The sequence below is a fragment of the Lagopus muta genome, chromosome 8 (assembly GCF_023343835.1).
Source record: "Lagopus muta isolate bLagMut1 chromosome 8, bLagMut1 primary, whole genome shotgun sequence".
NCBI lineage: Eukaryota > Metazoa > Chordata > Aves > Galliformes > Phasianidae > Lagopus > Lagopus muta.
Window position 1 is genome coordinate 696460 of NC_064440.1, and position 10566 is coordinate 707025.

Genomic DNA, 10566 nt, shown 5'->3' on the forward strand with positions numbered 1-10566 from the left:
GGAAGAGCGAAGCTTTTTAATTAAACGTCTCCTTTGTGCTCTCGTATTTAGGTACCAAAATACGGCATTTCGCCACATGTATGAAATTGTGTTTGCATTTATTTAATTTGGAGTCCTTTTTTAAAGGCATGGAGTCTCGAATGTTTGTTCTCCATTTTTTTCACATCATTACTCTGATACTGCTTGATTAGCTCCCTCCCCAGTCATGATTGGTAATTAAAATAGGCATTAAAATTAGTCACTTAGCAATTTTGCTGTTCAATTGGCAATTAAATTACTTAATTGCAATTAAAGTCCTAATTTTAATTGGCAAAATGATAGATGTAGATTTAAGATAATATGTATAAATACTTTAATAAGTGTCTATATAAGGATTACTTAATTACTCAACTTCAAGTTTATGCTGTTAACTTCAGAACTTTTAAGTGAGTAATGAAATTTATATCACATCTATTCTAAGGATATGGTAATGAGGTGCATCTCTGGGCCCTGAGCAGGGTTTGCTCCACGCAGGTCGGATCGCAGCGCTGTGCTGCACGGCTGTTATGGGCTCTCTTTTCTCATCTTCATCAGCTCTTAGAATCACAGAACCACACAACCGTGGAATCAGAAGGGTTGGAGAAAGCCTCTAGGATCCCCAACCCCACTCACCCCCCCATGCCCACTGCCCACGTCCCTCAGTGCCACATCCCCACGGCTCTGGGACACCCCCAGGGTTGGTGACTCCCACTCCATGGGCAGCTCTGCCACTGCCTGGCTGCTCTTTGCAGAAGGAATGCTTCCTAATACCCAACCTGACCCCGGCACAACGTGAGGCCGTCCCCTCCCGTCCTATCGCTGCTGCCTGGTGCAGAGGGACAACCTCCTTTTGGAGAGCGCGCCTTCTCCCAGCCCTCGGGAAAAGCCTTTGGGCTGCAGACAAGGGCTGAGCCGCTCAGGGCCCTATGGGAGAGCACCCGCCAGACGTACGGCATCACCGGGCATGTGCCTTCTCTTCGCTGCACGAAGCGATCGCATCTCTGGTTTTCGTTGTATTTTTCCCCCCAAGTCCCGTTAATTTCGAGCCGAGGCCGCTCCCCGCCCGCAGCCTGGGCACCCCGTGCCTCGTGCCGGGCCGCTCCGCGATCCCCCCCGCCCCTCCCGTCCGGCGGTCCGGTCCCGTCGGAGCTCCGGGCTATTTCGGGCGCTTTTGGCGCGCCGCGCGGTTGCGTCAATGGCGGCGCCGCTGCGTCACGGCCGCCCCGCCCCGCCCCGCCCCGCCCCGCGCTCACTTTTTCCCTTTCGCCCGCGGGTGACGCCGCCGCGCTCCATGCAAATGAGGCGGCGCTCATGCAAATGAGGCCCCGCCCCTCCCCGCCCCGCTTAAGGTGCCGTCGCCGACGGGGCGGGCGGGGATCCCCGGGCGCGCCCCCGCGGCCCGCCCCGAATCTGGCGGGGGAGCTCCGCGGCGGGCACGCGGAGCGCCGGGCACGGCGGCGGCGGCCGCGCACCCCGAGCGAGGCACGGCGCGCCCCGCGCGGAACCACCGACGGCGGCCACGGGGAGAGGGGCGGGGAGCGGGGGGCGGCCGCGGGGCGACGCGGGGCGGCCCGAGCCCACCTTAAACCGTGACTCGCGGTGATGTCACGTCGGAAATTTACCAAAGCGAGCGCTGGCCAACGGCGCGGGGCGGCCGGCCCCGGCGGGCTGATTGGGCGGGCGGCGCTGACGCGCGGTGACGCTCGAAGCCTTTAGGTGCACGTTGGCTGGGAACGCGGAGCGCACATAAACAAAGGCACATTGCGGGAAGGGCACTCCGAGCGCTCCGCTCGCACGGCGCTGCGCTGCCGCCGCCGCCGCTCCCGCGCGGAGTCCCGCCGTGCCCGGCCGTGTCCCGCCGTGCCGAGCCGTGCCGGCCCCGCGCCCACCGCCGCCCGCCACTTGGATGCCCGCTCCGCTCTCCGCTCTCCGGTGAGTCCCGTGACGCCGTGCATCCCGTGCCCGGGCGCTGCCCGCGGGGTTCCGCGCGTGGGGCGCGGCCGCCGTCGGGGGATGCGCGGGGAGGCGGCGGCGGGGCCGTTCTCGGCGCGTGTCCCGCTCGGGCGAGGCCGGGCGGCTCCGGGGGGTCCCGGCCGGGCGCGGGCCGGGAGCGGCTCGCCCGGTTTGAGGCTGCGCTTTCCGTCGGCTTCGAATGAATCCGGGCTCGCTGTCGGCCGTACCCCCTCGGGCAGGGCTCCAAATGTCACCGCGGCGTCGGGACCTCGGGGAGGTGCAGCCGCCCCCGCTCCTCGCCTCTCCCGGCGGGGCGGCTCTGACGTGAGCGGCGGGGAGGAAAAACCGAAGCGGTTCCCTCTGCCAGAAAAGCGAGGGCAGAGCCGCCCGCGTGCGCGGAGTTTCCCCCCGACCCCCGTCCCCGCCGCGCCCACGCGCGACGTCCGCAGCCGCCGGAGCCGTTCCCGCAGCCGGGGCCGGGCGGGGGGAAGGGAGGGGGGTCGGCGCTTCTCTCTTTCGGTGCCCGCGACCGGAACGCCCGCGAGCGGCTGACGGGCGGCTCCGCGCGTGTGTTGCAGCGGGCGCACCGGGCAGGCTGGAGTCCCCCTCCGAGCGCTGACACCGCGGAAACTTCGCTCCCCGCCGCGTCCCGACGCTGTCCGCCTTTAGTTCCCTCGAAAACGCCTCCAACTCGCCTGAAGGTTTGTGAGCTCCGCGAGCCCGAGCGGCGGTGCGGGGCGGGGGTGGCGCCGCGGGGCCGGGATCCCGCAGCCGGGCTGGGGTCCCTCAGCCCCCGCCGTCCCGGGCGTCGCCGGCGCTGGGAGCGGGGCGGGGGAGCGGCGCGGGGCCGGCGGAGGGCGCGGAGCCGCCCGGGCTGAGTGTGTGTCCCCGTTTCGTTTCCAGCCATGCCCTGTGTTCAGGCTCAGTATGGGTCCTCGCCTCAAGGAGCCAGCCCGGCCTCTCAGAGCTACAGTTACCACTCTTCAGGAGAATACAGCTCCGATTTCTTAACTCCGGAGTTTGTCAAGTTTAGCATGGACCTCACCAACACTGAAATCACTGCCACCACTTCTCTCCCCAGTTTCAGTACCTTTATGGACAACTACAACAGCAGCTACGACGTGAAGCCTCCTTGCTTGTACCAAATGCCCCTGTCCGGACAGCAGTCCTCCATTAAGGTGGAAGACATTCAGATGCACGGCTACCAGCAGCACGGCCACCTGCCCCCCCAGCCCGACGACGTGATGGCCCATTCGGGCTCCGTCTACTACAAGCCCTCGTCGCCCCCGACCCCTTCCACGCCCAGCTTTCAGGTGCAGCACGGCCCCGTGTGGGACGACGCCGGCTCCCTGCACAACTTCCACCCCAACTACGTGGCCACCACGCACATGATCGAGCAGCGCAAAGCGCCCGTCTCCCGCCTCTCGCTCTTTTCCTTCAAGCAGTCCCCCCCCGGCACTCCCGTCTCCAGCTGCCAGATGCGTTTCGACGGACCCCTCCACGTGCCCATGAACGCGGAGCCGGCCGGCCCCCACCACGGCGTGGACGGGCAGCCCTTCGCCGTGCCCAGCCCTATCCGCAAGCAGCCTCCCATGGCCTTCCCCGGGCTGCCGCTGGGCCACGCGCCGCAGCTGCTGGACAGCCAGGTGCCCTCGCCGCCCTCGCGGGGGTCCCCGTCCAACGAGGGGCTCTGCGCCGTCTGCGGGGACAACGCTGCCTGCCAGCACTACGGCGTGCGCACCTGCGAGGGCTGCAAGGGCTTCTTCAAGGTGAGCGGGGCTGGGGGGGGGCGGAGGGGTCGGGGCAGAGCGGAGCGGAATTCCCCGCGGCGGAGCGAAAGGATCTCTTTATTTCGGCGTCCTGATTGAATAATCGGATCGTTTGGAATGGAGAAGGTCTCCAAGGGATGTGAATAGTATGAGTGCCCACGGATGTGTATTTGCCAAGCGCCTCCGTCCCTTCTCTCGGCATATAAAGCGCTGTGGGGTTAGCTCAGATGTTAACGCTGTCAATATTCTGTTGTTAAATGCCCTGGAAAAAAAGAAAGGGAGAAAGGGAGGTGGGGGGGGGGGGGGAAGGAGTGGAGGGGGAGAGAGAGAAGGGGGAGGGAGAAAAAATAAAAAAAGAGGAAAAAATGAAAAAAGGGGAAAAAAGAAAAAAAAAAAGGAGGAAAAAGAAAAAAATGGGGAGAAAGGAAAAAAAAAAAAAAAAAAAAAGAGAGAAAGGCAAGGAAACGGGAGAAGGAAAGGAATGGGGGAGAAATGCGGCGGCGGGGAGCGGGGCTGGCGGCTCCTGCGGACCCCCGCTGACACCGCGCTCTCCCCGTCCCGCCCCGCAGCGCACGGTGCAGAAGAACGCCAAATACGTGTGCCTGGCCAACAAGAACTGCCCGGTGGACAAACGCCGCCGGAACCGCTGCCAGTACTGCCGCTTCCAGAAGTGCCTGGCCGTCGGCATGGTGAAGGAGGGTGAGTGCGGGGCTCGGCGCCGGGCCGGGCCGCACCGAGCCGAGCCCCGTCGGGGCGGCTGAGCCGCGCTTCTCTTGCAGTGGTTCGCACAGACAGCCTCAAAGGCCGGAGGGGTCGCTTGCCATCCAAACCGAAGAGCCCCCAGGAGCCCTCTCCCCCCTCTCCCCCGGTGAGTCTGATCAGTGCGCTGGTGAGAGCCCATGTCGACTCCAACCCGGCTATGACCAGCCTGGACTATTCCAGGGTAAGCTGGACCGAGCTCGCGTTGGGACCTTGCCGCGCCCTCCGCGCCCGGCACGCAGCGGCCGCCCGCAGCCCGGAGCGGCTCAGCACAGCGCGCTGCGGCGGGCGGACGGACGCTTCCCCGGCCGCGCTCCGGGCGTCCCCGGCGCCGGCTGTGCCGCTCCCTTCGCGGGCTGTGCCGTACGGCCGGCCCCGCCGGGCGGCCCCGCGCCGAGCTGCGCGGAAACGGCCATTTGCATCTCGCGAGCGGCGACCTCGTCGCGCCGTTCCTAATGGAATTAATTGCCCCGGAACATCTAATTTCCTTAGTGGTCAGGGAGAGATTTAATTGTTAGAAAAACCCGGCTCCCCTCTTAGAAACGGGGTTAGCAATTTCACGGGTTATATACTTCGGAGAACCTCATTAAGTGCTTTTTAAAATGAATTTCCAGTTCCAGGCTAACCCCGACTACCAGATGAGCGGGGACGACACTCAGCACATCCAGCAGTTCTACGACCTGCTCACCGGCTCCATGGAGATCATCCGTGGCTGGGCGGAGAAGATCCCCGGCTTCACCGACCTGCCCAAAACCGACCAGGATTTGCTCTTCGAGTCTGCCTTCCTCGAGCTCTTCGTGCTGCGCCTGGCATACAGGTGAGCGGCTGCCGGCCGGGATGGGGGCGGTGGGAAGCAGAGCCTTTTGGGGCCGGTTAATGAAGCCGTGCTTTATTAACTCCATGGTAATTAGGTGCCTCTTAAATCCTTCGTTTATTGCTCCTCGACTAATTAGTTGTTTAGCTTTTCTCTCCTCATCTTCTCTTTCTTTGCCTTTCCCTTTCTGCCTTTCCCTGTTTGCCTTTCCCTTTCATTTTTTTTTTTCTCTCTCTCCTCCTTTTCTGTCCTCTTTTTCTCTCTCTATCATTTTGCTTTTCCCAGCTAATTTTCCTTTCTCACCCGCTCCCCCATTCACTCTGTTGCTGTCACACTCCCTGCAGGTCGAACCCCGTGGAGGGGAAGCTCATCTTCTGCAACGGGGTTGTCCTGCACCGGCTGCAGTGCGTCCGAGGCTTTGGGGAATGGATCGATTCCATCGTTGAGTTTTCCTCCAACTTGCAGAACATGAACATCGACATCTCGGCATTCTCCTGCATCGCTGCCCTGGCCATGGTGACAGGTCAGTGCCCCCCACCCATCTCCTGCCCCCATGCCGTCCCGCGGTGTCACCCTGTAACGTCCCGCGCCCTCCCGTGTGTTTTGCAGAGAGGCACGGGCTCAAAGAACCCAAGCGGGTGGAAGAGCTGCAGAACAAGATAGTGAATTGTCTCAAGGACCACGTGACTTTCAACAACGGGGGCCTGAATCGCCCCAACTATTTGTCCAAACTCTTGGGGAAGCTCCCCGAACTCCGCACGCTTTGCACGCAGGGGCTGCAGCGCATTTTCTACCTGAAACTGGAGGATTTGGTGCCACCGCCAGCAATAATCGACAAACTCTTCCTGGACACTTTACCTTTCTAAGACTCTTCCCGTGCACTGACGCTGAACTCGAGGAACCTTCGCCCGTCGGAAGGGGACTTCAGCTGGGCACGGGGCAGCGCGCGGGGCGGCACGGCCCCCCAGCCAGCTCTGAGCCTCCTGCGGGCGGAGCGCGACGGGGCGTTTGGCTCTGGGGCACCGTGGATGCGGCTCTCGGACTTCCCGAATCCCATGGTATAAACTTTTTATTCTCGGCTTATAGATGAGGTTATTATTGAGGACTTCTGGTTAAACAGACGAAGCAATCTGGCGACGCCGGGCGCGCGGCTCAGAGCGAGAGGGGCAGCCCACGCGCTGAGGGACCCGCGGGCATCGCCTCCTAAAGACTTAAAGTTTTCTGCTGTAAAAGAAAGCTGTAATATACACAGATCCTAAATGTTCCGTGGGTGGCATGCCAGGAAGGAAGGGAAAGGCTTGTACAGTTATCAGACGCCGTTTGGCTTTTCTGCAAATGAACCCGTGCCTAGTCATGAATCTATATGGGAACCAATTCTAAAGAATTAAGAAATAAAAGCTAAGCGTGTTTGGGGGGAAAAACACATGAGAAAAGAGAAGGAAAAGCGAATGGCTCCGTGCGAGGGGAGCGTGACGACCCTAAGGTGGCAATGTTATAGGCACTTGCTATTCAGTAATGTCTATATTCTATAAATAGTATTTCAGACACTATGTAGTCTGTTAGCTTTTATAAGGACTGGTAGTTCTCTGAGCTTCAAACGTTTTCTCAGTTGTAAAATAGGTGGGCACAAAAGTATTACCGACCCCGAAACCCTCGCAGAGGGACTCATAGTGTTTGTAAGCACCGTCCACACCCCTTGTTTGTAAGTGTTGTATGTACTGTTGATGTTGATTAAAAGAAAAGAAGTTTATATCTTGATTATTTTGTTGTCTAAAGCGAAACGAACTTTGCATGCAGCAGCTTCTGGCCGTTTCCAGAGCGCTTATAATATACATCGCTCCCTGGAAATTACTGAGCACTTTGAATTTTTGTTCTGTTTTGTTGGTTATTTTCTTTTTTTAATGTCTAAAAGTCGTCGGTTAATATATTATTTTATGTTGGAGTAATATTTTTAATATTGCCATATACTGTAGTATTTTTTCTTTGTATATTTCCAGTATGGCACACGATACAGATCACTGCCTTTTTTTCTATGGTGTACAACAGTTAGAAACGCGGATTTGTTTTTTTTTTTCCCCTATAACTCTTTCTTTGAGAAAGACAATTTTAATGTTTACAACAATAAAACGTGTAAACGAACAGAATCTCGTCTTCTTTCTGTCCAAGTGAGAAGCAGCAGCGCCAGCACCCATTGCAAATAAAGGACAATAGACTGACAATGTAGTAATAAACCGCACAGGAGAATGGATGGGGCGGTTTCGTTTCAGTAACGCGCGGCGGAACGCAGCGGCTCTGCGGGAGGAGGAGGAGGAAAAGCCCGCACCGAGAGGTTGGTCCTCGCGCCGCTTTTTGTCCTCGTTCGGAGAGCTTTGGCTCCTTCGGCCGCTTCGGCACCGCCGGGCTCCCGCAACGCTCTTTGCGGTCCGTTTGGGGTGCGCAGCGCAGGACGGGGCGGCCCCGGGGGGGTTCGGTTCGGTTCGGTTCCGCACCGCAACGCCTGCGGGTCCCGGGAAGCGCCGCTCCGGGGAAGGCGAACCGCAACGGGCTTTGTGGGAATCAATTGCGGTCAGCGGCGCGTTAGGAAGGAACTTCCCGGTCAGTTCAGGGGCTGCAGAAGGAGGCAGCGATAGCGGCCGTGCCCTCCGTCGGCTTCAGCCCGGAGCGGCGCCGGGTGCCGCGGGACGCGGCCGGGGACCGACGGTCCGTTCCGGGCTCGGAGCTGGCGGGGGAAGCTGGGGAATTCGGGGAACTTCCGCCTCCTGCGGCGGGGATAAACGAAACGGCCGCCGGAGCGCCGCTCCTCCATGTGCCACCGACTCTTTGCGGCGCTCCTCGCGGCCGCGTGCTCGACCCCCAACAGCCCCGGGAGGCGGCAGCCAGAGGGCAGAGGCAGCCCTCGGCGCGCTCCCCGGAGCGAAGCTGCCCCCGTTCCCCCCGCTCCCGCAGCCCCCGGGCACCGTCCGCACCGCAGCGCGGTGGATCGGGGCGGCCGCGCCGTCGGGGAGAGGCGGCTCGGCGGCAGCTCCACGGCCGTCCGCGGGCCCGAGCCGGAGGCGTTGTCCTGTCGGGGCCGCGGGTGTGCAGGGCCGGGGCCGTTAGCACCGGCGGGGCTATTTCGAAGCATTTTTTTGGAACTGTCCGGGCCGATTCCCCCTCTTCGGAGGAGCGGGGCAGCCCGGGGGCACCGATACTCGGGAAAGAGCCGGCGGGGAGAGCGGACAGGAAGCGCCGGGGAAGGTCGGCATCGACCGCGGCCCCCTTTGGGAGCGGGGAAACACGCGGGGGCCGGGTTAGGGGCCGGGGCCGGGCGGGAGGCGCGGGCACAGGTGCGGGGCGGCCCCAGGTGCGGGGCCGGGTGGGGCTCAGATCCGGCCGGGCTTAGAGCGATCCGCTCGGCGGCCGCTCCTCCGGCAGAGCGGGACTTCGTGTCCCTTCTGCTCCGTCCGCCTGCGGCCGGGCCCCGCGTGCTGCTGGGATTGCCCCCTTCTCTTCGCTCGGCGCCGATGCAGAGGTCGGAACGGAGCCGTCGGGTGCGGAGGTTTTACGGCTCAGATGGACGTGGAGGAATGGATTCCCGGTAAGCGCCGAAAGCAGTGAGTGCCGCTGCCGGCCGGCGCATGTGCGGGTATCGGCCTGGGTGCGGGTGCTGCGTGCCGGCCGGGCTCTGCCGCTCGGTATTGCCGACGCCGTCGAGACTTTAACCCTCACACCGAGATGCCGCCCGGTACAGCTTCCTGTTGGGCCGCGGGCTGCTTTCACTCGACACTTTCTTTTGGCCGAGTATTTGAAAGAACTTTTCTGCCTCGCGGAGCGCCCCGGGCACAGCAGCCGTCCGTCCTTCGGCCGCAGCCCCGCGCGATGCCGTTCCCTGCCGGGCTGCGGGGGGAGCGGCACGGAGCGGCACAGCCCCCGACTCGGCCGAGCCCCGCTCCGATCGGAGGGCGTAACTTTCAGATGTACGGTATCCCCGATTAGTAACGGTGTTAATTGTTTTAGCTGCACACCGATCGTTACACTTGGGGCTGCCTTTTGTGCTCGGCCTGCCTGAGAAGGCAGACAAAGCCGTCCTGCTTGGTTCCCTTGGGGCTTCCTTTTTTTTTTTTTGGTTTGTTATCAGTTTGTTACCTGACTTCTCTGCTGGTACATTGCACTGACTTCTGGAGTCGCTCCTTCAGTGCAGTGATGCATTGGAACAGAGCCTGTTTGCTGCAGTTATCTAAAGCCACCTTCCTCTTTCTACACTCTTCTATCGTGGACCATCCCAGTGCTGGACACATTTCTCCCCCTGGTTTGGAGAGGTGAGGGGACCTGAGTGTAATCCCCCGAAACACGTCGGAGTTTGCAATGTGACAAACAAACAGGGGTGAGCTCAGGTCATTCAGTGCATCGTAGTCATCTGACATTTAATGCAAGCTGCATTTCTCTGCGGCCCAGGCAGTGCATTGCATGCCTCGTGTGTGCGGGGCTCTGCGTCCCATAGAGCTGTATAGAACTGTATGTCTGCGGTTCTGATGGAATCCACGAGTGCAGCTCAGGGCCGAGGCAGTGTCACGACATATTCTGGGGCTGCCTTTCCTGAGCGCCGTATGGGAAAGATGAATTACCGCAGGCGTGACACCCTCGCAGGAGCTTTATTAGTTTTGGAATGCAATCAGCAACACTTGCTTTCTTAGCCCTTTACCTAATTATCCTCATCGCATATGTCACAGGCGTAGGGAACAGCCAGCAGGAATTTATGTCTGGGGAAGTCAGAGCTGGGGAGCTGCTCCGTGTGATTTTAGCCCCCTGACTTCTCTTTGGTAGCAGAAGTCCCCGCACTGGCCGTGTGCGTAGCGCACCTTGGATGCACCTGGAGGTGATTTCTGCTGTATTAGTGAACCCACTGCTGCATAATCTGCATTTGCTGAAACGTTAGCCCTAAGTAACCTTTATGGCTGGCTGTGGTGAGGAGGGAGATGTTGGTATTCATGAATGTTTTGACATGTTTGACATTTTCTATACTGTGTGCTCTTTCTCTGTTCTTCTGATCTGCTCCTGCCTCCCCTCCCCAGCTGCAGCAGTAAATGCCCCCCCAGGCTGGGGGTGTGCTGGGCAGCGCGGCTTTGGGTTTCGCTTTCAAAGTGGGCACCAGGGCAAATAATGCGATTATTGCATTTTAATGGGAGGTAACTCTAATCAGAAGAGCTCATTTTGACGAAACAGGTGATCTGTGTTCCCTTTCCAAAGGGACACATCTGGCATACGGAGCTGTGA

At 60.2% G+C, this 10566-nt stretch overlaps 1 protein-coding gene across 3 annotated transcripts; it reads left to right on the forward strand.

Moving 5' to 3' along the window:
* The first annotated feature begins 1837 nt into the window (after positions 1-1837).
* On the forward strand, positions 1838-8197 carry NR4A2 (nuclear receptor subfamily 4 group A member 2). Of its 3 annotated transcripts, none has more exons than XM_048953617.1 (8): positions 1838-1950; positions 2550-2672; positions 2875-3740; positions 4310-4439; positions 4520-4683; positions 5114-5316; positions 5658-5836; positions 5923-8197. In XM_048953617.1, exons 3-8 carry the CDS (start codon positions 2877-2879, stop codon positions 6177-6179), a joined length of 1797 nt encoding a protein of 598 aa, XP_048809574.1. In that variant the 5' UTR covers positions 1838-1950; positions 2550-2672; positions 2875-2876; the 3' UTR covers positions 6180-8197. The 3 variants fall into 3 exon arrangements, with proteins under 3 accessions (XP_048809574.1, XP_048809576.1, XP_048809575.1); XM_048953619.1 differs by having other exon boundaries at positions 4520-4608; XM_048953618.1 differs by lacking the exon at positions 2550-2672 and having other exon boundaries at positions 1899-1950.
* The last annotated feature ends 2369 nt before the right edge of the window (positions 8198-10566 follow it).